The 26,276-nt window shown below is 41.8% G+C and overlaps 1 protein-coding gene across 2 annotated transcripts in view; it reads right to left on the reverse strand.

Annotated features, from left to right (window-relative positions):
- Positions 1-26,276, reverse strand: part of stk10 (serine/threonine kinase 10) — a 111,916-nt gene that overhangs the window by 39,351 nt on the left and 46,289 nt on the right. For both annotated transcript variants that reach the window (XM_043703803.2, XM_043703802.2), the window contains exons 3-5: positions 23,047-23,095; positions 22,027-22,176; positions 3,602-3,674 (exon numbers count right to left, since the gene is read on the reverse strand). In XM_043703803.2, coding sequence (XP_043559738.2) covers positions 3,602-3,674; positions 22,027-22,176; positions 23,047-23,095 — 272 coding nt within the window. The remainder of the gene's footprint in view (positions 1-3,601; positions 3,675-22,026; positions 22,177-23,046; positions 23,096-26,276) is intronic.

Consider the following 26,276-nt stretch of genomic DNA (forward strand, 5'->3'; position numbering starts at 1 on the left):
GATGTATGTTAGGAACAAAAGCATAGGAACATAAATAGGCCATCAGCCCATTGAGCTTGCTCCACCATTTAATTCAATGATTGATTAAATGCTTCAATGCCTTTTATTCTCCCCACTTCGTAATGTAAGCCATCAGTAATCAGAAATCTTTCAACATCAACTCAAAGATGAAGCCTCCACAGCTAGTGCCTTAGAGGATCTCTAAAACTTAGTTACTTTTCAAAAAAACTTGATTAAGAGGATTAAGGAGGGCAGAGCAGTGGACGAGATATATATGGATTTCAGTAAGGCGTTCATCAAAATTCCCCATGGGAGACCGGTTAGCAAGATGGAATACAGGGAATACTAGCCATTTGGATACAGAACTGGCTCAAAGGTAGAAGACAGAGGGTAGTGGTGGAGGGTTGCTTTTTAGACTGGGGGCCTGCTACCAGTGGAATGCCACAAGGATCGGTGCTGGGTCCTCTACTTTTCATCATTTATATAAACGATCTGGATGTGAACACAGGAGGTACAAGTTAGTAAGTTTGCAGATGACACAAAAATTGGAGGTGTAGTGGACAGCAAAGAAGGTTACCTCTGATTACAACAGGTTCTTGATCAGGTGGGCCAATGGGCTGAGAAGTGGCAGATGCAGTTTAATTCAGATAAGTGCAAGGTGCTGCATTTTGGGAAAGCAAATCTTAGCAGAACTTATACACTTAATGGTAAGGTCCTAGGGAGTGTTACTGAACAAAGAGACCTTGGAGTGCAGGTTCATAGTTCCTTGAAAGTAGAGTCACAGGTAGATAGGGGTGTTTTCCCTGGAGCGTCGGAGGCGCAGGGTGATCTTATAGAGGTTTATAAAATAGTGAGGGACATGGAGAGGATAAATAGACAAAGACTTTTCCCTAGGGTGGAGTTGTCCAGATCTAGGGGGCAAAGGTTTAGGGTGAGAGGGGAAAGAAATAAAAAAGGGACCTAAGGGGCAACCTTTTCACACACAGGGTGGTGCATGTATGGAATGCGCTGCCACAGGAAGTGAAGGCTGGTACAACTTTTAAAAGGCATCTGGAAGGGTTTAGAGGGATATGGGCTAAGTACTGGCAAATGGTTAGGATATCTGGTCAGCATGGCCAAGTTGGTCCAAAGGGTCTGTTTTCGTGGTGTACATCTCAGACTCTAATTCTTCAGAAAAAATAATTTTCAATAGCGAGGTCTTTGCCCATTTACCAAGCCTGTGTAAATACCCCTGAAGCTGTCTCACATCTTCTCAATACATTCCCAGTTAGATTTTTATTATCAGCAAATTTGGAAATATTACATTTAGTCCCTAACTCCAAATGATTTATGTATGTCGTAAAATGTTTCGAACCAAGTCTTGATCTCTCTGATACGCTACTAGTCATACCAATTAAAATGAGGATGTTGTGCCTTGAAAAGCTTAAGATAAGGTTTTAAACATGGGGGTCTCTTGATAGACCCAGCAAGAAGGGAGAAGAGGGCAATCATATCTATTAGTGAAATACTTTATGCATGAGGGTCACAGAAACAAAAGGGCTGGATATGAAGTATAGTCAACAGTGTGAATGCTGGTTTTCTCTTGAATTTATGTTCTTGCAATATGTCCTGATGAATGCAAATGAAAGGTTTTGACAAATTGTCCATTCCACGAATATTCCCAACTTGCACTACATAAAGTGTGTTTGCATATACATCATGTGTATTTAAAAAAAAAAAATCAAAACAGCCATTTAATTCTTGTTCATATATTTTAAGTGTTGCTGCATACAGAACACAGGATATAGCATAAAGAATTACAGCCATATCTCATTCCTATTGTGTTTTGGGATTCCTCACTTCCCAGTCTAAAGTCTAAAAACGACATGTGCAATACTAATTGCTCTAAGAAATCTATGCCCTTCTTCAAAGCAGTTCCACTTTAGAGCGCTGCTGGCCACTCAGATGGTTGAAACTCTATAGTTCATCCAGTGTGGCCAATGTTGGTATTACAGGCAGTGCCATCACTGAATAACCCAATTAAGCCTGTGATTAGGGATCTCTGAGGAGTGGCAGGAGAAAGATCGGGTTAAAGGAGGGAAGGGGTAAGTTACTTTTAAAGGGGCTACAGGATGTACAACACCCCAACACCCCATATCTGACACCAGCCCTCACAGTGAAGCTGCCAGGCTTCCTGCATGGTGTGGGCCTACAACTGCCACACATCAAATACTGACAGTGGCAGGATGATGCTCTTAAGAGGCCACTATTTGGGCATGCATGGCTTTAATAAAATCAACAGCAGACGGGCCAATTGGCAATCCATATGCCCAGCCCTGAGATATTTTGGGCAGATTGGAGGCAGGTACACAGCTACCCACTGGATTTTAAACAAGCAACCCCTGCCTTCAACACGGTTGGTGGCGGAGCATAAAATCCTGGGCCCATCTGCTGGATCTTATGGTCATAACAGCTTGTGGATAAGTAAACCCCAATTTATGTTTCATAATCATACTTAAAATTAAAATTAGTGCAAACTAAAGTTATTTAACAGGTGACTTACATTTTTATGGTCTCTAATTTTGTTTTATTATTTGTTCAGAATGTGGCTGTCAGTGGTAAACCATCATTTGTTGTCTATAAGATGTAGACCCTAAGTTGTAGGAACAAAATTAGGCCATTCAGCCTATTGAATCTGCTCTGCTCTTTGATTATGGCGGATACGTTCCTCAGCCCCATTCTCCTGCCTTCTCCTTGTAACCTTTGATCCCCTTACAAATCACCTGTTTTACCTTTCCACAACTTACTGAAGTGACAAAGACAAGTCCCTTTGAGGTCCATCCTCAAAGGGCAGTAAAGAGTCAGCCACTTTGCTGTCAGTCTGAAGTCAAATTTAGGCCAGACCAGGTAAGCATGACAGTTTTCGTTCCCAAAAGGATACTAGTGAGTCATATGGGTTTTTAATGACAATTGGCAGCAGTTACAAGTCACCATTAGGCTAGTTTTTCCAGATTTTCTTTAATGAATTCAAATTTCACCAACTGCCACAATGGGCTCTAGAACATTAATCTGGATTACTGGTTGAGTGGCATTACTGCTGTGCCACCACTTCCCCTAATGAATAACATTCTCAGCCACTTCATTTTCAAGATATCGACCAAAGAACACAGCATTTGGAAGAGTTAGCCAAAGACTCAGGTGTTTCATGATTCTCAGGAACATGTGATTTTCAAAGTTTACTGTTGATAAGAATCATGACCCAGCAGTTGTTCCTTTTAAAGCAGAGTACCCTCCAGAGAAGGAGAGCAAGTGAAAATTAGGTACATATGCAATGTGCAGGATAATCTTCTCCTGAAACCAAGAACATAATTTCAACTTACTTTACCAGAATGCTCCAAATGTGTTTTGGAAAAAACCAAGAAAGCATTCAACGCAGAAGCAGAGTTTACTTTTCTTATATAAACGAATCCCTCCATTGTGAACAGTGAATTGTAAACTAATTCTCATGGAGAAATTAAAAGTTTTATGTGAAACTAAGTTAATCATAAAGTTCCTATTTCTAACCATACAATAGTTAGTCTAATATCTGTATTCAGATAAGGATATTTCCATTTGTACTCACCAATAGGGTGTTCCTATGAATGTTTCTCTCTTTTGCATTGTTTTTGTGTTTTTTGCTGAAACACCAAAATCAGCTGTAAAGGAATGTATAAAATTACATTTTTATTAATTGTGCACAGGGAGCTATGATTCCTGCGTTTTAATTCAACACCATGTGGGTTCAGAATAGAAAGTATTCTAACTTATTTTCTGATTAGCAGCAGAGCCGTAACCAATCCTGTAACAATCTATATATAACCTTCAACAGTTTCTATTCAACTGAGCCATCCTCAACAAAAAGCCACGCAGTAGAGACTGCAATTGTCTAGCAGCACTCATGGCCACTGAACATTGGAAAACATGTTAAAAGTAATTCAATGGCGAGAGGAAAGTCACAATGAGGGCGTTCATCATGAGACTCAATGGCATGGCGACTGCCCTCCAAATGTTTCAGTTCAGAAGGGTAGGCTTGGTTTCCCACATAAGCAACTACAGCATCCTCAAACAGATCTTCCAAGAGGTATTATGGGCAGGTGGTTGGGATGTCACTGGGTTATGCCCAAAACGTCGACTGTCTCGCTCCTCAGATGCTGCCTGACCTGCTGTGCCTTTTCCAGTGCTTTATTGACTCTCGTAATACAGTGGCCTACACTTAAGCTCTATGGATTAGAGTCCAAATCCAACTGGTGGAGTTTAACTTAAATTAATAAATCTGGAATTAAAAGTTAGTCCCAGTAATACTGACGAAAAAACCCATTGTTGACTGTCACAAAAAACCATTTGATTCACTCATGATCTTTACAGAAAGGATTTTGCCAGGAGGTTAACTAGACTAATACCTGGAATCAACAGATTGCTTTGTGAAGAAACATTGCTAAGAACACTAGGTCTGTATCACTTGGAGTTCTAAAGAATCATGGTAGACTTAATTGAAATATAAAAGACCCTGAGGGTGTTGATGGATGGATGTTGAAAGGATGTTTCCTTTTGTGGGAAAATCAAGAACTAAGGTCATAGTTTTAAAAAAAAAAACAAAAGAGGAGGTGGACATTCAGAACAGATAACGAAACATTTCTACCCCCTCTGAGGATTGAATGCCTTCAGAATTCCCTTCCTTAAAAGGTTTGGCAGGTTGGTCATGCTGAATTGCCCATAGCATCCAGGGATGTGCAGGCCCGGTGGATTAGCCATGGAAGATACAGGGTGATGGGGTAGGGGATGGGTATGGGTAGGCTGCTCTTTGGAGGGTTGATGCAAACTCGATGGGCCAAATGGCCCGCTTCTGCATTGTAGGGATTCTACGAAAAGGCAGTGAACGTAAAATGTTTAAATATTTTTAAAGCAGAGTAAGATTATTATCAAGGGGATGGCCAAAAATATAAAGGAGGATAGTAAAAGCTTTTTTTAGGTATGTGAAAGGGAAAAAAAAGGTTAAGACTAAAATTGGGCCCTAGAAGACAGAAACTGGGGAATATATTACGGGGAACAAAGAAATGGCAGAAGAGTTGAATTGGTACTTCAGATCTGTGTTCACTGGGGAAGACACAAGCAATCTCCCAGAGGTAACAGTGGCTGAAGGACCTGCACTGAAGGGAATTTATATTTGCTAGGAATTGGTGTTGGAGAGACTGTTAGGTCTGAAGGTTGATAAGTCCCCAGGGCCTGATGGTCTACATCCCAGGGTACTGAAGAAGGTGGCTCGAGAAATCGTGGATGTGTTGGTGATTATTTTCCAGAGTTCGATAGATTCAGGATCAGTTCCTGCAGATTGGAGGATGGCTAATGTTGTACCACTTTTTAAAGAAAGGAGCGAGAAAGCAGGGAATTATAGACCAGTTAGTCTGACCTCAGTGGTGGGAAAGATGCTGGAGTCAATTATAAAAGGATGAAATTACGACACATCTGGATAGTAGTAACAGGATAGGTCAGAGTCAGCATGGATTTATGAAGGGGAAATCATGCTTGACTAATCTTCTGGAATTTTTTGAGGATGTAACTCTGAAGATGGATAAGGGAGATCCAGTGGATGTAGTGTACCTGGACTTTCAGAAAGCTTTTGATAAAGTCCCACATAGGAGGTTAGTGAGCAAACGTAGGGTGCATGGTATTGGGGGCAAAGTACTAACTTGGATTGAAAATTGGTTGGCTGACAGGAAACAAAGTAGTGATAAACGGAATGGCAGGTGGTGACCAGTGGGGTACCGCAGGGATCAGTGCTGGGACCGCAGCTTTTTACAATATGATATAGAAGATGGTATTAATAGTAATATTAGCAAATTTGTTGATGATACAAAACTGGGTGGCAGGGTGAAATGTGAGGAGGATGTTAAGAGATTACAGGGTGACGTGGACAAGTTAGGTGAGTGGACAGATGCATGGCAGATGCAGTTTAATGTGGATAAATGCATGGTTATCCACTTTGGTGGCAAGAACAGGAAGGCAGATTACTACCTAAATTGAGTCAAGTTAGGTAAAGGGACAGTACAAAGAGATCTGGGTGTTCTTGTACACCAGTCAATGAAGGTAAGCATGCAGGTACAGCAGGTAGTGAAGAAAACTAATAGCATGCTGGCTTTCATAGCAAGAGGGATTGAATATAGAAGGAAGGAGGTTCTTCTGCAGCTGTACAGGGCCCTGGTGAGACCGCACTTGGAATATTGTGTGCAGTTCTGGTCTCCAAATTCGAGGAAAGACATTCTGTCTATTGAGGGAGTGCAGCGTAGTTTCACGAGGTCAATTCCTGGAATAGCAGGACTATCTTATGTTGAAAGATTGGAGCGACCGGCCTTGTACACCCTTGAGTTTAGAAGACTGAGGGGGAATCTGATTGATATGTATAAGATTATTAAAGGATTGGACACTCTGGAGGCAGGAAACATGTTTCCACTGATGGGCGAGTCCCAAACCAAAGGACACAGTTTAAAAATAAGGGGTAGGCCATTTAGGACAGATGAGGAGAAACTTCTTCACCCAGAGTGTGGTGGGTGTGTGGAATGCTCTGCCCCAGAAGGCAGTGGAGGCCCAGTCTCTGGATTCGTTTAAGAAAGAGTTGGATAGAGCTCTCAAGGACAGTGGAATCAAGGGTTATGGAGATAAGGCAGGAACAGGATACTGATTGAGGATGATCAGCCATGATCATAATGAATGGTGGTTCCTGCTCGAAGGGCAGAATAGCCTACTCATGCACCTATTGTCTATTGATTATTGGGGGAATATGTAGGAACGTAGAGTGGAGATCAAAATCAGATCAGCAATGTTTTTCTTGAATAGCAGGGAAGACTTGAAGGACTGAGTGACCCTTCTCATGCTCCTTGTTTGTCTCTTTACTCTTCAGACACACAGCAATGCCATTGTCTCTTAACCTGACCAAGCAAACCAATTCTTTCAAACCACCAAAAGTCAGGAAGGAATGAAACCAAACCACCCACCCTGGATCAACCTCAAGACCTGAAATGACAAAGCACGCAGTTTAAAGGACCTGGCAAGTCCTCCTTACTGACATCTGGGGGCGCTTGTGGAGAAATCAGGAGAGCTGTCCTACAGACCAGTCAAGCAAAAGCCTGACAGTCATACTTACCAAATCGTATCATGACGATGTTCTAGACATCATGCTTGCCATCTCTGGGTACATCCAATCCCACTGGCAAGACAAGTGCTCCAGAGGTGATAGCATAATGGTACACAATAGTTTGGAGTTCACTTCGGAGCCCCCAACATAAGGGCTGGAGTCAATTAAGTCTCATTAGATCAGACCAAACAGAAAACCACCCGTTACCAACGACAACAGTGCCCCCACGTCCCACTGATCTCAGATGAAACAGTATGCCATGTCAAGCACTAACTGGAAGCAGCACAGAGTATGGTAAGGGTAAACAATGAATTCAGAATGGGGGCTTCAATGTCCATCACCTTAACTGGCTCAATAACATCACTATTCAACAATCAGAGTCATAGAGATGTACAGCATGGAAACAGACCATTCGAACCAACCCGTCCATGCCGACCAGATATCCCAACCCAATCGAGACCCACCTGCCAGCACCCGGCCCATATCCTCCAAACCCTTCCTATTCATATACCCATCCAAATGCCTCTTAAATGTTGCAATTGTACCAACCTCCACCACTTCCTCTGGCAGCTCATTCCACACACGTACCACTCTCTGCATGAAAAAGTTGCCCCTTAGGTCTCTTTTATATCTTTCTCCTCTCACCCTAAACCTATGCCCTATAGGTCTGGACTCCCCAACCCCAGACTTTGTCTACTTACCCCATCCATGCCCCTTCTAGTTTTGTAAACCTCTATAAGGTCACCCCTCAGCCTCTGACGCTCCAGGAAAACAGCCCCAAAGGACAAAGTTCCTGGTCTGTTGTGGGTTATGCCAGAAACCAAGGAAAATACCTACATATCCTCACCCTGATCTAACCGTCTCAGAAGCATCTGTCCATGACAGTATCAGAAGTGACAACATCACAGTTCCTGTGGAGACAACTGCTATCTTCACAATGAGAATACCCTCCATGTAACATGGTCTAACAACATGTTACCGTGCTAAATTGCTCGTAGAGTTAGGTAAGGGGTACATGTAGGGGTATGGGTGGGTTGCGCTTCGGCGGGGCGGTGTGGACTTGTTGGGCCGAAGGGCCTGTTTCCACACTGAGTAATCTAATCTAATCACCAGGCTAAATTGGGTAGCTTTCATACAGATCTAGCAACTTAAATCTGGGCACTCGTGATGTTCTGTAGGCCACTGGCAGAAGCAGAACTTTAGCTTCATGGTCCAGCATACCCAAAACTATGCCATTACCATCAAGCCGGTGAACCAACCATGATTCAACAAGTACAGGAGGGCATGACACAAAGCAAAGTTAAAATCTGACGAACACATTCATGAACAAATTCAAGCTGAACAGCTATCTGAAGCAACAAGAGACTGACAGACTAAACAATCCTACAACCAATCGACAACAACCAAGCTCGGCAGTCCCATTACATTTATTCGTGAATGGAGGAGGACAATTAAATAACTAACTGGAAAAGGTGACTCCACAAATAACCCCATCCTAAATGATGATCCTAAATACATTGGTGCAAAAGGCAAAGCTAAACTACTGACTGAATGATTCACCTTGGCCATCTCTGGAGGTCCCCAATATTGACATATTAGTCTTCAGCCATTTCTTGATGCCATGTGGAGTAAATCGAATTAGTCAAATGCTCGAGATACCACAAAGGCCATGACAACAATTAAGCAATAGTACTGAAGAGTAGAACTGTAATACTAGCCATGTCCTCGCCAAGCTGCTCAACTACAGATGTAACAGTGGCATCTACCTGATGTGGTAAATTGCTGACGTATATCCTGCCCACAAAAACAACAACAAATTGAACCTGGACAAAAATGCATCAGTCCAATGTCAATCACCAGCCAAATGTTAAAGGGGTCATTGATAGTAGTTTTGAAATCTCACTATTGCTGTGATGCAAGAAATATGCATTATGCACGAGTAAGTCTCTGTAAACAGTCATATGATAATGATCAGAATCTGTTTTTGTGATGTTAATGCAGGGATAACATTGGTCAGAGCTCACAGAGAACTTTCCAGCACTTGTTTGAAATAGATGGTGGTGATTTTTTGCATTAACCTGAGAAAGCAGATCAGACCTTAGTTGTAACCCATTCAAAGGTAGCACCTATGACAATGCATCACTGCCTTTGCACTACCCTTTAGTGCCTATCTAAATTTTGCATCTGATTAATTCTTCTGACTCAGAGGAAGAGCAACAGCTGCAGACTAAAGAAAAAGTTAAAATTCATTACCGGTGTTTCTCCTTCAGTATTTATATTAATGGACATCATTCTGATTAAATGGACTACCTATTTGCAATGGAAGGAAGATATCTTGGAAAATATAGATGCCAAATCATAACCATTGATGGGCCGAGTATGAAAGTGGAACGGATTCAGCAAAACTTAAAGCTCAGAAGCAGCAAATACAGAATATCTGTATTTGCTGCTTGAAGGATTGAAGAGTGAGGCTTTAGCTCAGGAGCCTTTGACAAGGAGGTTGAGTGAAGTGATTACGCCACAGTTGAAGAGAGTGAAGACATGACTGCCAAGCTGGTTCAGTGTGCTACGTGCTTGATGTGGGAGGTCAACGACTCTGGTATGCCTGGCTCGTATAAGTGTGGAAAATGTGTGCACGTTCAGCTACTGACAGAGCATATTGCAGCACTGCTGAAAGAACTAGAGGGCCTTAGACTCATCCGAGAGAACGAGATCTTTCTGGACAAGACCTTCAGCGAGGTTATTACACCAATCGTACCAGAAGAGAGCAGACGATGAGGAAGGCAGAGAGGAGACAGGTGCAAGAGACCTCGGGGGAAGTACCTGTCAGGAACAAGTTGAATCTTTTGGAAACAGTAGAGACAGATGACACTGCCACTCCGCGAGGCGGCCAGGTCTGTCAATCAAATGTTGGCGTGGAGACAGAGCGGAAGAGTCTGACATCGCAGAGAGCCGTGGTAATAGGGGACTCCATAGTGAGAGGAACTGACTGGGGTTTTTGTGGCAACAGACGGAACTTAAGGATGGTGTGTTGCCTTCCTGGTGCCAGGGTTAAAGACATCACAGACAGAGTGCAGGAAATCTTCAAGGACGAAGGTAAAGAGCCAGAGGTGGTGGTACATGTCGGCACAAATGATGTCGGGAAGGAGGAACATACTACAGTGGGACTTTGGAGAACTAGGAAGAAGGCTGAAAAGCAGGATATCCAAGGTGGTTATCTCCGGTTTGCTTCCAGTTCCTCGGGCTGGTGAGGTCAGAAACAGGGAGATAATGGACTTGAACGTGTGGCTGGGGAACTGGTGCAGTAGGCAAGGATTTAAATTCTTGGATCACTGGGGTATGTTTTGTGGTAAGCATAAATTCTACAAGAGAGACGGTCTGCACCTTAATAGGTTAGGGACCAGCATTCTGGCAGGCAGGTTTGCTACTGCAACACAGCTATGTTTAAACTAAGTAGCGGGGGGGGGGGAGGGGACCAACTGGATGTTTAATAAGGAAATTGGAGGGAAAGTTAGAACAAGGGAAGTCAAGAAAGACAACTATCAATGAGGCAGAAAACTCAAAGGGATCATTCTGTAAGGTTGAGTGAAATAGGAGTTGATGGGAAGGGTAAGGGCAGTAACAAATTAGAAATACTATACACGAATGCACGAAGCATTAGAAATAAGATGGATGAGCTTGAGGCTCTTTTGGAAATTGGCAGATACGATATTGTGGGGATAACTGAGACTTGGCTTCAAGTGGACAGGGCCTGGGAAATGAATATTCGAGGCTACACGTGCTATCATAAGGACAGATTGATGGGCAGAGGGGGTGGGGTGGCTATGTTGGTAAGGGATGATATTCAGTCCCTTGCACGGGGGGACCTAGAATCAGGGGATGTAGAGTCAGTATGGATAGAACTGAGAAATCCTAAACGGTAAAAAGACCCTCTTGGGAGTTATCTACAGGTCCCCAAAACAGTAGTCTGGATGTCGGATGCAAGTTGAATCAGGAGCTGAAATTGGCCTGTCACAAAGATGATACTACAGTTGTTATGGGGGATTTCAATATGCAGGTAGACTGGGAGAATCAGGATGGTATTGGACCTCAAGTGGAGTGCCTCCGAGATGGATTCTTAGAACAGCTGGTGCTGGAGCCTACCAGAGAGAAGGCAATTCTGGATCTGGAATTGTGCAACGAACCAGAATTGGTCAGGGACCTCGAAGTGAAGGAGCCATTTGGAAGTAGTGACCATAATACAATAAGCTTCAATCTGCAATTTGAGGGGGAGAGGGTACAATTGGAAGTGACAATACTTCTGTTGAATAAAAGGGAACTATGGAGCTATGAGGGAGGAGCTGGCCAAAGTTCAATGGTGCAATACTTTAGCAGGGATGACAGTGGAGGAACAATGGCGGATATTTCTGTGTATAATGCAGAAGTTGCAGGATCAGTTCATTCCAAAAAGGAAGAAAGATCTGAGGAGGAGGCATGGGTGGCCGTGGCTGACGAGGGAAGTTAAGAAACATTTAAAGTTAAAAGAGAAAAAGTATAACATAGCAAAGATAAGTGGGAAAACGAAGGATTGGGAAGCTTTTAAAGAACAGAGGATTACTAAGAAGGAAATATGCAGAGGAAAAATGAGGTACGAAGGTAAACTGGCTAATAATATAAAGGAGGATAGTAAAAGTTTTTTTTAGGTATGTGAAAGGCAAAAAAAATGGATGAGACTAAAATTGGGCCCTTCAAGACAGAAACAGGGGAATATATTACGGGGAACAAAGAAATGGCAGAAGAGTTGAATTGGTACTTCAGATCTGTGTTCACTGGGGAAGACACAAGCAATCTCCCAGAGGTAACAGTGGCTGAAGGACCTGAACTGAAGGGAATTTATATTTGCCAGGAATTGGTGTTGGAGAGACTGTTAGGTCTGAAGGTTGATAAGTCCCCAGGGCCTGATGGTCTACATCCCAGGGTATTGAAGGAGGTGGCTCGAGAAATCGTGGATGCGTTGGTGATTATTTTGCAGAGTTCGATAGATTCAGGATCAGTTTCTGCAGATTGGAGGGTGGCTAATGTTGTACCACTTTTTAAGAAAGGTGGGAGAGAGAAAACAGGAAATTATTGACCAGTTAGTCTGACCTCAATGGTGGGAAAGATGCTGGAGTCAATTATAAAGGATGAAATTACGACACATCTGGATAGTAGCAACAGGATAGGTCAGAGTCAGCATGGATTTATGAAGGGGCAATCATGCTTGACTAATCTTCTGGAATTTTTTGAGGATGTAACTCTGAAGATGGATAAGGGAGATCCAGTAGATGTAGTGTACCTGGACTTTCAGAAAGCTTTTGATAAAGTCACACAGAGGAGGTTAGTGAGCAAAATTAGGGCACATGGTATTGGGGGCAAAGTACTAACTTGGATTGAAAGTTGGTTGGCTGATAGGAAACAAAGAAGTGATAAACGGCTCCATTTCAGAATGGCAGGCAGTGACCAGTGGGGTACCGCAGGGATCAGTACTGGGACCGCAGCTTTTTACAATATATGTTAATGATATAGAAGATTGTATTAGCAATAACATTAGCAAATTTGCTGATGATACTAAGCAGGGTGAAATGTGAGGAGGATGTTAAGAGATTACAGGGTGACCTGGACAAGTTAGGTGAGTGGTCAGATGCATGGCAGATGCAGTTTAATGTGGAGAAATGTATGCTTATCCACTTTGGTGGCAAGAACAGGAAGGCAGATTACTATCTAAATGAAATCAATTTAGGTAAAGGGGCAGTACAGAGAGATTTGGGTGTTCTTGTACACCAGTCAATGAAGGTAAGCATGCAGGTACAGCAGGTAGTGAAGGCAGCTAATAGCATGCTGGCCTTCATAACAAAAGGGATTGAGTATAGAAGCAAAGAGGTTCTTTTGCAGCTGTATAGGGCCCTGGTGCGACCACACCTGGAGTACTGTTTGCAGTTCTGGTCTCCAAATTTGAGGAAAGACATTCTGGCTATTGAGGGAGTGCAACGTAGGTTCACGAGGTCAATTCCTGGAATGGCGGGATTACCTTACACTGAAAGACTGGAGTGACTGGGCTTGTATACCCTTGAGTTTAGAAGACAGAGGGGATCTGATAGAGACATATAAGATTATTAAAGGATTGGACACTCTGGAGGCAGGAAACATGTTTCCGCTGATGGGTGAGTGCCGAAACAGAGGACACAGCTTAAAAATATGGGGTAGACCATTTAGGACAGAGATGAGGAGAAACTTCTTCACCCAGAGAGTGGTGGCTGTGTGAAATGCTCTGCCCCAGTCTCTGGATTCATTTTAAAAAATTGGATAGAGCTCTCAAGGATTGTGGAATCAAGGGTTATGGGGATAAGGCAGGAACAGGTGACTGATTAAGGATGATCAGCCACGATCATAATGAATGGTGGTGCAGTCTCGAAGGGCAGAATGGCCTACACCTGCACCTATTGTCTATTATCAGTTCTATCAATATTGAAGTTGCAGTTTAAAATCAGGTGATGAGAAAAAAATAATTTTTACGCTATATTAAATTAGAAAATGTGATAATGTCAAATTGTAATGCTTGTCAAACATGAAGGATATTTTTAAAATCCCTGAAGACATGTTTATGTTTTGTATCTCATGATGTTGTAACTCCTCTGAAACAGGAACACCCAGGAAATGTTACAAGATTTTTTTTTCAAAATAATGCAACAAAAATGAATGATCCAAAATTTTAAATTATACCAAAGTAATTTAAAAAAAAAAATCAAAGAATCAACCACCCTCCCCAACACTTGGACATATCTAATAAAAAACAGCCAATCAAGTGGTTGCACTTAAACAGTAGTGCAATTTCCTGCTATATCTTGATGTGCAGTTTTAATCTCTTGCACAACTTCCTGTTTCAGTGCAGAACAACTTTACGAGTAGCTAATGGCCTCTACGATACCACTGCCCTATGTTTAAACTAATAATCTGGACTTCAGAATTCCAGTACAAATGGCTCAACTAAGAATTATAATGTCATGAATTGCAATGGAACAAAACTGCAGTCCAGAAGCACACACTACATACTAACTATAAGCTAGCAGTATACTTAATGGGTGAATGGAAATTCAAAGCACAGAATATTGAGCAAAATTAATACAATTCAAAACAAATACAAGAAACATGTAATTGGATAATGTATTTAGGAAGTGATTTAAACTGAAAACAGAATATATTGGGTACTGCTTCCACATGCATGGAGACAACATCCACATCATCACTCAGTCCTTTCGCTATTTTTGCCATCAGACCTCTTGTCTGATATCCAGCGTCAGCCACAATTTATTCAAGGACCATTTTCCAAATCCATCACCTATGTAATTTTCCAACACAATGCTTCCAATTTAAATTACCCATCCATTGGATTACCTTCTATCTGCTTCCTTACCCACTTTTAACCTTCAGCAGCCTTACACTACACCAAACCAAAATCACTGCTCCTCCCTTTTCCTTCATCCAACATTTATGATCGTGGCTTTACATCTTGGGTCCCATGTTGAAGTTGCTTCCTTTAATCTATCAACTCCTTTAAAAAGACTTCCTCAAAATGTTAACGGAAAGAACTATACATGCAGTATATCAGAAACAAAACCAGAAATTGCTAGAAAAGCTCAGCAGGTCTGGCAGCATCTGTGGAGAGATATCAGAGTTAATGTTTTGGGTCAAGTGACCTTTCCTCAAATGGATCTGTTTCCATGCTGTACAACTTAATAACTATGAATATTTGTTTAACTCCCTCATAGATATCAACATTGACATTTGCAACTTCAGTTTCTACATCTCTTCGCTCAAGAATCTGTCACCTTTATCTGGTTGATAACACTGCAGTCTGAGTCACAGGCCATAGATGCAAATCTCCTATTGCCTAAAGTACACGTGAAACTTGAAAGAGTTCAGAAAATATGTACAAGGATGTTGCCACAGTTGGAGGAGAGGCTGAACAGGCTGGGGCTGTTTTCCCTGGAGCGTCGGATGCTGAGAGGTGACCTTATATAGTTTTACAAAATTATGAGGGGCATGGATAAAGTAGGCAAAGTATTTTCCCTGGGGTCAGGGAGTCTAGAACTAGAGGGCATGGGTTTAGGGTGAGAGGGGAAAGATATAAGAGACCTCAGGGGCAACTTTTTCACACAGAGGGTGGTATGTGTATGGAGTGAGCTGCCAGAGGAAGTGGTGGAGGCTGGTACAACTGCAACATTTAAGAGGCATTTGGATGGGTATATGAATAGGAAGGGTTTGGAGGGATATGGGCCGCATGCTGGCTGGTGGGACTAGATTGGGTTGGGATATCTGGTCGGCATGGACGGGTTGGACCGAATGATCTGTTTCCATGCTGTACATCTCTGACTGTGACTCTGACTCTACATGATCTTCCCTGATGCTTCAGTGTTGTAAATTGTGGGATTTTGCTGCATTCAAAATGGGTATCATAATTTTCAAGAGTGCTTCACTAGTAAATAGTTGTGTAACATTTTGAAATGCTTCAACATACCTCCAAGATATACAATTCATTCTAAAATCAAATTCATTTTTGAACTTTCATCCGTTGAATTGAAAATTAAAAAGATCCATACATCAAAGAACCTTGCAACAGAAATTTATTGTCATGTAGTAAAGTACACTTAAATACTTAACTGGAGCATTACAGAACAGAATGTGATGCTGTATCCACAGAAGGAAGTATTATATCAAATTACATGAAAAAATATATTTTTTATCAAACTTTAAGGAGTGTCTTGGAGGAAAGAAATGTAAACTATTATGGGGCTAGGGGTGTGGTGGGACTCCAGAACTTGGGGCCAAACCAATGAAGTGTGGCCACCAATTGGAGGGGGACTAAACTTGGGAATGCTCAGAAGCCAGAACAAGGGGCTGACAGCTATTATGGAGGTCTGTGCAATTGAAAAACATTGCAAAAATTCAGAGGGGAGGTGCCAGGGAAGGATTTGAAAAGAAAGTTAAAAATTTTAAAATCAAGAAACACAATAGTTAAGGAGTAAGCAGTTCCAGCAGTCACCTTTATAAAGGGAGGGGAATGAGGGGCACGGTGAGGGAGAAAGAAAGATAAAGAGAAAAGGACAAGAGGGGAAGGAGAACAGGGAGGAGCACAGAGCAGACACGGGAACAGATAAGTGACTGCTTAGTTTCATGTTTAATAACTAAAATAAGGCAAGGAAAATGGCGATTCACATGAGACCTATTAGACTGATATATATTAGACCTACCCCTGTATTTTCACACTTAGTTTCAGCAGTTAGTTTTTAAACAATACTGTTTTGTCAACAATTAAGTCCCAACAGAAATTTGAGACAAAATCTTCAAATGACATGGATCCAATCCTAGTTAATATTTTTAATATACTTGGGACACATTCAACAGATTTATATCAGAACATTGCTGGTCATGTGCTTTGGAAGGCTTAGCTGCAGAGTTCATAGCAGGGTCAGAAAGCTTGGGTGGTGCTATTTTACACTTCTGGTGCATGCAAAACACCCATATGTTATCAGTTCAAGCAGAAGCAACAAAACTCTATTAATAAATCTAGAATTGATAAATCTGTGCTAAATTGCAAAACATTATTAAAGGAAACAAGAACTTTCCAGACTGGGGCTGCCATAGTGTTAAGGGTTTAGATGGAGAGGAATTTGTTAAGTGTGTACAAGAAAATTTTCTGATTCAATGTGGATGTACCGACTAGAGAAGGTGCAAAACTTGTCCTACTCTTGGGAAATAAGGCAGCCCAGGTAACCGAGGTGTTAGTGGGGGAGCACTTTGGGGCCAGCAACCATAATTCTACTAGTTTTAAAATAGTGATGGAAAAGGATCGACCAGATCTAAAAGTTGAAGTTCTAAATTGGAGGGAGGCTAATTTTGAAGGTATTAGGCAAGAACTTTCAAAAGCTGACTGGGGTCAGACGTGCGCAAGTAAAGGAACGGCTGAAAAACAGGAAGCCTTCAGAAATGAGATAACGAGAGTCCAGAAAAAGTGTATTCCTGTTAGGGTGAAAGGAAAGGTTGGTAGGTGTTGGGAATGCTGGATGACTAGAGAAATTGAGGGTTTGGTTAAGAAAAAGGAGGAAGCATATGTCAGGTATAGACAAGACAGATCAAATAAATCCTTAGAAGACTATAAAGGCAGGAGGTGTGTACTGGAGGGAAATCAGGAGGGCAAAAAAAAAAGGGCCATGAGATAGCTTTCACAAATAGAGATAAGGATAATTCAAAGGGTTTTTACAAATACATTAAGGACAAAAGGGTAACTAGGGAGAGAATAGGGCCCCTCAAAGATCAGCTAGACGGCCTTCGTATAGAGCTGCAGGAGATGGGGGAAATACTAAACAAATATTTTGTATCAGTGTTTACTGTGGAAAAGGACATGGAAGATATAAAATGTAGGGAAATAGATGGTGACATCTTGAAAAATGTCCATATTACAGAGGAGGAAGTGCTGGACGTCTTGAAACGCATAAAAGTGGATAAATCCCCAGGACCTGATCAGGTGGACCCTAGAACTCTGTGGGAAGCTAGGGAAGTGATCGCTGGGCCCATTGCTGAGATATTTGTATCAACAGTCTCAGGTGAGGTGCTGGAAGACTGGAGGTTGGTCAACGTGGTGCCAATGTTTAAGAAGAGTGGCAAGGACAAGGCAGGAAACTATAGACCAGTGAGCTTGACGTGAGTGGTAGGCAAGTTGTTGGAGGGAATCACGAGGGACAGGACGTACATGCATTTGGAAAGGCAAGGACCAATGAGGGATAGTCAACATGGGAAATCATGTTTCAAGCTTGATTGAGCTTTTTGAAGTAGTAACAAAGAGGACTAATGAGGGCGGAGCGATAGATGTGATCTATATGGACTTTCAGTAACACATTCAACAAGGTTCCCCATGGGAGACTAGTCAGCAAGGTTAGATCTCTCAGAATACAAGGAGAACTAGCCATTGGATACAGAACTGGCTCAAAAGTAGAAGACAGATGGTGGTGGTGGAGGGTTATTTTTCAGACTGGAAGCGTGTGACCAGTGGAGTGCCAAAAGGATCGGTGCTGGGCCCACTACTTTTCATCTTTCACAGAAGTGATTTGGATGTGAACATAGGAGGTACAGTTAGTAGGTTTGCAGATGACACCAAAATTGGAGGCGTCGTGAACAGCAAAGTGGTTACCTCAGATTACAACTGGATCTTGATCAGATAGGTCCAATGGGCTGAGAAGTGGCAGATGGAGTTTAATTTAGATAAAAATGAGGTGCTGCATTTTGGGAAAGCAAATCTTAGCAGGACTTATACACTTAATGATAAGGTCCTAGGGAGTGTTGCTGAACAAAGAGAGCTTGGTCATGTGATAAGAGTTTCAGTTCTGGTGTGACATCAGATATATAGGTAGTTATATATCCCAATAGCCAACGGACCACATCAAACAACTCGTTGACCAGAGTGGACAACATGTTGACCATGCTGAACCATCCTGTTCCTGAGATCCTCATACAAGTACCACTGATCTGAGTGTGCTTTTGGAAATCGTTGATTATATAATCTGGACTATGCTTGAAACCAATTTAAATTCATCTGCTGGGCCTATTGAGTGATGAATGCTTGCATGCTAAAAGTTACATAAACACTCAGGGCTCTGTTTTATGGAGGCAAAAAGAAATTTGTACATATATTACAACTTGTTCAAAAAAAATGCAGTCAAGGAGACAGTCTTGTTCCCCCTCAAACACTGGGGTGACTAGGGCATAGTTCTTCAACAATGAGCTCCACAGCATGGTAGCACTTGAATCCAGGCAAATATACACAAAAATTTTTAGTCCCACTAGCACACTCCAGGAAAGTCGAATCTTGCTTTTCAAACCTCTGTTCTTTTGAATTCTTCAAAGGGAAAACACAAAATAAATCTAGTTTTGGACATAATTGGTAGGGTTGGGCTTGCTGTTGAGCATGATTGGTCAGCCACTCATTATTTTTTAAATCATAAGAAATCACAGTCCAGTGTATTTTGATTGTAGCTTGTCTCCTTTGAAAGACTTATTTGAAGCTCCCTTTGCAGCCAAAGAGGTGGCATTGCATGGGTCTCTCTTTCCAAGTATCCAATTAAGGTACATCAAGACATTGGTCTATATCAATTCTTGTAGGAAAAAAATACAATTTTGGAATTACAAAGGATGCATGCCCACATTACTTCAGTGGTTCTGACCCACAGTCATGACAGCCGCCTTTCAGAATGAGGAAAGTTCCAGATTCTAGCATACTGTATGTGCAAAGGTGCTTCTTAAATAAAGGTTGATTGTTAGGTTCACAAATCTTGAGTAAATATACAGGTTTTAGGTATGAGATACTATTGCTACGTAAGCAAACTGCAAGGGCAGTCCAAAAGGCCAAAAAAGGGCACTAGATTAAACCAGAACTGCAAAGACCAAGACTGGAGGGGGCAGGGAAAGAATGCTGCTGGGGTGGGGAAATGTGGATGAGCACAAGTGTGGTTTGAGAGGAAAAAAAGAGTGGTGGGGGCGATAAAAAAAAGAAACAGGAAGAAAGAGCTGTTTTCTGGAAAAGGAATTCACTTGTGTACTTCTATGGCTGGGGTGTCATTGTTTTATCAATCTGGTCATATACAGTGAAGCTTTCAGAGGAATAAATCAAAATGATAGGAAATATGGGTTTCTCCATGCCTGACTGAGTTTCAGTGCCATTTGATAAATGCTAAGTTTTAGCTCAGACTGTCTTGCTTACCTAGCATTGGTTTCCTGAGCTTGGTTCAACCTGATCATGTGACCACTCTGGCCTTTCAAATCATTTTAGTCAACTTCTTAGTGGGCCTCACTCAGTTCAGCAAGTGGTGCTCCAGGACTTTGATATTAAAAATAGAGCATAGAGTGACAGTTGTAAAGTCATTGGGTGGTTTCCCTGGCTTGGCAACAGCCATTCACCCATAGATTAGTGCCAAAATACTTGGTATCAATCTTGACCATGCATTGGTCAACTTGCAACACTGGAGTAGAGATCAGGAATAAATCAGACAGAAATATGCCGCCTGGGGTAGCCTAGTCAACACACTGCTTTACTTACCATAGTCTATCCAACAGCATTGTGCTGCTGTTCAAACTGGCTCAGAAGCAGCCAGAAAAAACTTGATCAATGTCTAACCTGGGAAGTCACCTGGAAGTTATCAAGTTCTGCGAATCCAAGGAATTACTAATGGGATAAAGAGTGGCATCCTGTGCCAACATCTATTGAATTTCCTGACTGCTGCAGCCAAAACGTCTTCACCAAAGAACTGCACAGGCTGATAACTAAAAGAACTCCCCCCAAAGAACCTCCTGCTTGTTTGAAATTCCACTAATCATGCTGGAACCCACTCCAAACCCATCTCCACGTCAGCTGACTGCAATCACCATCAATGGCAACCTGGTAATCAACCAACTTTCCAGGGAAAATCAAGGTAACTATCAACCGATTAAGATTGTTCCAGGAAAAATACAAGTGGAATATGAGGAACAGTTTAATTGTAACTGTGACCATTCTAATCAGGCCATCGTACGTACATACATTTAAATTGCTGCCCGAGAGGTCCACTGCAATTACAACCACTCACACTAGATCAGTTGAGTACATTAAATGGATTTTTAATTTCAACAATCTGCAACAGCTTTTTAGTTGTTTCCTAGATGGAAAACCTTCCACAGTGAGGCAGTTAGTGCTGTAATGTCATATCAGCCTAAATGTGTTTGTTTGTGTGTGGTACTGAGCTATGGTCAACACTTGGAGGAAGTGGCTGAAAAACTTTAACAATGCCTTGTTCTATTACATATAAAAGGACATATCAGAAATTAGGTGGAGAATAATATTCAAAACACCCAGCAAACAAACTGCTTTCCTATGTACAGCTACTTGTTAAAAGTGCAATGGCAAGACTAATGCCACTCCCTCCTGTATTGCATCACTCATAATTGTAAAACTGAAAAATTAAGTGCTTTTCACAAAAAGGGAACCAAAATTTATGTTTCCTTTTTAAGGTCTTTCCCAATCTGTGACGGGGTGGGTAGATCTGTTTCAAAGTATTTTAAACACAGTTCACATTCTGTTAAAGAGGAATTTCTCTTCACAATGGTTGTGCAGTTGAAATTTAAAAAAGCAAACAAGTACCTACTGATAAACCTGGGTACTTTCCCCTCCGACTTTATTTTGATTTAATCCCTGCCTTCCATTTCAATTTTTTGGTCACTTAGCATTGCCCTTGTTGAGCAGGGCACTGCTTGTCACTGGCCACTCAGATGTTTCCTTCCTTCCTGGTGGTGGAATATGAAAAAAGATTTATGCACTCACTGTTCTTCACTGTGTCCTACACCTGCACACACATGACATGCGTGCTGGGGAAAATAAACTGTTTAGCAGTAGTGTAGAGTTTAAGAAAGGAAAACATATATAACCAGATTGGAATCTCAAGCCAGGTGAATAAAAAAAGAAAAATTTTAAACGTGGTATTTTGAAGAAAGGCTGTGCCTGTACATTGGGACATTTCAATGGCCCATCCCTTCAAGTGCTGTTGCTGCTGAATACACAAATCTGCAATCACAAACTTCCCCTTTCAAGGGTTACGTACAAGATATAGATACTGGTTCTTGATGCTCTGAAAATGTGCACACCTCTTTCACAGGAATTTGGCAGCGAAAGGTTCATGAATGATCATTACATAGTTTTATGCCCACATTATCTCAAATGTGAATAGTTTACCGTAGGATTCATCCGGTTTAAAAAGGAAAATGATTTCATTCCATCAGACCTTACAAATGTACAGATTAATCTTTCATGAAAATGCATTTGAACCGAGTAACCGCCTTACCAAGTTTAATATTGCCATCCTGAGTGAGTAGTACATTCCCTGCCTTTAAATCCCGATGGATGATTTTCTGGCTGTGAAGATAATCTACAGCTTCCAGCATCTGACGTGCAACAACACGAATTTGTGGTTCAGTCAGTCCACGGTCCAATTCTGCACACAACAAAAATCTAAATTAAATACAAGAATGAGTGCTCATAATTAAAGTGGGGTGGTGATGGTGGTGGGGGGCATGGAGGTCATGGTTTGGCTAAGAACAAACAAGCAAAAATGGATTTGGGAAAAACAGGGATGCTACATTTGGCTCTTAGGGATGATTCCTTCCAACAGAATCTGAAAATCAGACAGGGAACAAGACAGAGGTGTAACAATGTTCGGATTCTATCACAACATACCTCAAGATGTTGCTGAAAAGCTTTCACGTCAGTGGGAATATTTGCCAAAGCTTTAGAAGCACAGAGCTATTCTGGAAAAGGCGGCATGAGGGGACTTGCACAACAGCAGCAGGGTTTTGATATTGTGTAGCTATGATTTTTGGACCAGTGTTGAACAAAGTCAAAAATACCAATGCCCAAATGGAGGATGGGGGGGTGGGGGGGATGCTCTTTGAAGGGTCAGTGCAGATTCAAATGGGTCAAACAGCCTCTCTCTGCACTGGAGGGATTCTATGATTCTAGCAAAGACCACCAGAAAACTGTACAAAACATACATGCAACCACTAAAATACAACCCTGGTGCCTATATTGAACTGTTGGGAAGAGTTTCCAAAATAAAATTGCATTATGTAGGATTTGGGAACTCATGCCAACACTGGCAGGGAGAGAAAGGGTAGCCTTGGAGAGCTCCTTGGAAAGCTCCTGAACACTTTTGCAGGGTCCTGTTATTCCTCCAAGTTTCTTTTAGAATTCTGATAATGTTTTTTTCCCGAATGGAATTACATAACAATCAAAGTTAACAATCTTCCAAATATTGATTGTACAAAATAGCAGCTTGCTGCTTAAATCGTATGACAAGAGAGCTTACCTAACATTGTAGCATCCACTGCACCACCAGGACAGAACTCTATCATAATCTTTAAAAGGAGAAAAGAGAAAACAAACAAGTCAAGTCAAGGTGAAGTTTCCAAAGATATTTTACAGAAAGTTTTCACCGAAAAATGTATACTGTATATTCTCATCAGTGCTTCCCCAACAAACTCTCTCCCCAATCACCTACATAGTAAAGATATTGTGGTTTTAAAGCATCAACCTCCTGATCATGCTGAGCCATCTAATGGTCAAATATATGATGTAGTATGACCTTACATCTCCATCTGAGTGAACTGGTGCAAGTTAGTTTGTGCCACAATAGAAAGAATCCTCTCTCAACAACAGGAGAAGGGGAGGCTTAGGAAAGTTAACATGAGAGACCATGAAACATCAAGTGATTAAAAAATTCCTAATCAGCTGGCAAAGACAACTGCGACAGTAAAATGAGCACCTATCATTTGTGGACAGTCACACAATATCTAGCGCATATGCAAATAGCTGCTACTCTGTGGGATGCAGGTCACTGACTGAAGCCGGCCAGTTGGAGGACTGATCCCTGTAGGTACTCTTTGTTGGTTGGATATGGACAACTAATTTGATCTCCAAGGTACACAACTGCTGGCTGTTGATTATGCAGCTTAATTAGAGTTTTTCAAACAGCAAAGAATTTTGGGAAGTTTCAGCAGCATACCCCCTTATAACATTCCAGATCAGGATAGCCAGCTTCAGACCCTTCAGGGAACCGGCCTCAATAAGCTCTGAACACTTGCAGCCGGTGAGAGAATCTGCCCAATTATCAACCGCGGTTCAGGGTAGAGCCTCACACTGGAAGCGTGCAGCCTAGGACTGCTTACCTTGTACCAGCAACTGGTGGGTGTCTCTTCTGTCAGCATAGCCAACACATTACACACTACTCTAGTTCATTCAGCCAGCAGCTGTGTAACCACTGCTTCAACCTAGATCAGAAGCAGTCACACAAACCTAACCAACTCAGAAGTCCTCTGGAATTTCAGAAACAAAATAAATGGAGCAGTTTCCTGATCCAATACATTTAGAACCTCCTGGTGTCTGCAGGCAAGATGTCCTCCTCAAATAAACAGCACAGTAAGACAGCTAATTAATCAGTCCTATTGTCACAGGATGCCCGAAAATTATCAGGCTCTCCAAAAACCCATGGCCCATAATAAAACACACTCCATACTTGATACATTGATAACAGCATCCCCCCAACCAACTGAGAACACTTCAGCAGTCCGGGACATTTGACCTCGGACCTTTGGGTGACTGTCCTCCAAGGTGGACGTCGGGATAGGCAACAACGAAAAGTGGCCGAACAGAGGATTATAGCTAAGTTCAGTACCCATGGGGATGGCCTCAACCGGGACCTTGGGTTCATGTCACACTACGGGTGACCCCACTGCACTATACATATATACACACACACACACACACACAACACATGCACCCTCTCACAGACTTATACCTCTTTATACTCATACATACACACACACTTGCACAGACTCTCATAACCGCTTCCCCCACCCCCCGCTCCCACATCCACATGTACACATATAAGTTTGTGGGGGGAATTTGTAATTGCAGAATTACATTTTACTTTGCTCAAAAACTGCATTAATCCATGTAAGATTCTGTAAATCTGTTTTTTTTAGATTAGAATCAGTCTGACCATTGTGGCATAGACAGTCACACATAGGGCACCTCATACCTTAAATGCATTATCTGGGCTGACATGGCACCAATTGTTAAAGTTCACTTGAGAATGTAACTTTTAAAAAAGATTTTGCAAGTTACATATGCAACAACTGAAACCAACATGTCATTCTAAAAGATGAGAGATTTAATAAACAATCCAGGTATTTTGAAATATGTAATTTCAGTTACATCACACTAAACCTTTGCTATAAATTCTGTGTCTTATGATCTTATACTCCACAACCACCTGATGAAGGAGCAGCGCTCCGAAAGCTAGTGCTTCCAATTAAACCTGTTGGACTATAACCTGGTGTTGCGTGATTTTTAACTTAATACTAGAGGGGAGTTGCTGCTGAGTGAAACAGCACTTTGGTTGATAACAATCTTAATTTTGAATTGATTTATTGGAACATGCAGAACCAATAACATTTGAAGATACAAGCTGTATTTCTAAGTGCTGGATGAGGAGTCAGCACATCCAGATGTGCTGAAGCCTAGAGGCTAGAGAAACTATGTGGAGAGGACATGGAGGCTGGAAACAGCAGCTATCAGGAATTAATAAATAAAAGTGGTGCTGGACACTGTTGCAAAGCTGAAGCCCTATTTATAGATTTGATATCAGCCTTTGAAATCTTGGAATGCACTGCACTAAATTTGCAGCTGGTGACAACTGGGGATATAATCCAGAGTTTGGGATGCCGTGTGTTAGGTAGTATATACACGGATAAGAGGAAACCAGCATCTCTTTCTACTGTTGGTGGCTGATATGTTTGGTGTTCAGATTTCTGGTGCATGTGGGGAATGAGCTGCCAGAGGAAGTGGAGAAGGCTGGTACAATTGCAACATTTAAAAGGGATCTGGATGAGTATATGAATACGAAGGGTTTGGAGGGATATGGGCTGGGTGCTGGCAGGTGGGATTAGATTGAGTTGGGATATCTGGTCGGCATGGACAGGTTGGACCGAAGGGTCCGTTTCCGTGCTGTACATCTCTATGACTATTTATATCAACTTCAGTCTGGGCTGTGAGATGTTCAGTGGCCGACTGCCTGAAAAAGAAAATGTAAATTGGTTCAAAAACACTCATTTCCCATGATAAAGGGTACTTCCTCGTATCAAAGACTGTGCCCTGCCCCCGCTCGAGCAACAGTCAAGAACAGTGGTTTTGCTGACGAAAAGACTCTTTTCCCTTATTAGTGCTAACAGGACAAGCCAAACATCCTGTTTTGTCAGCGTACACCAGCTGCCATACTGGCTGAAAATGAAAATAACATACTGCTGTCTAAAATCACAATTTTTGCATGAAAACCTTAACTTTTAAGTGTCCACAATAACTAGGAAATGCAGAACACTTTTCATGAGCCTTTGCACAGAGCCAATTAAATACAGCATAAATGATCAGGACCCCATAATCACAGTTTAGACAATTGACATCTTGACATGTCACCACAAAAAGCTTGGCCTGCTGCCTACAGACAAAGGTAATTAAAGGCGTGTTCCAGCAAACATGCTC

This window comes from Chiloscyllium plagiosum, unplaced genomic scaffold (genome assembly GCF_037043375.1).
Source record: "Chiloscyllium plagiosum isolate Xiang-an unplaced genomic scaffold, Cpla_swu_hap1 HiC_scaffold_16, whole genome shotgun sequence".
Classification (NCBI taxonomy): Eukaryota; Metazoa; Chordata; class Chondrichthyes; order Orectolobiformes; family Hemiscylliidae; genus Chiloscyllium; species Chiloscyllium plagiosum.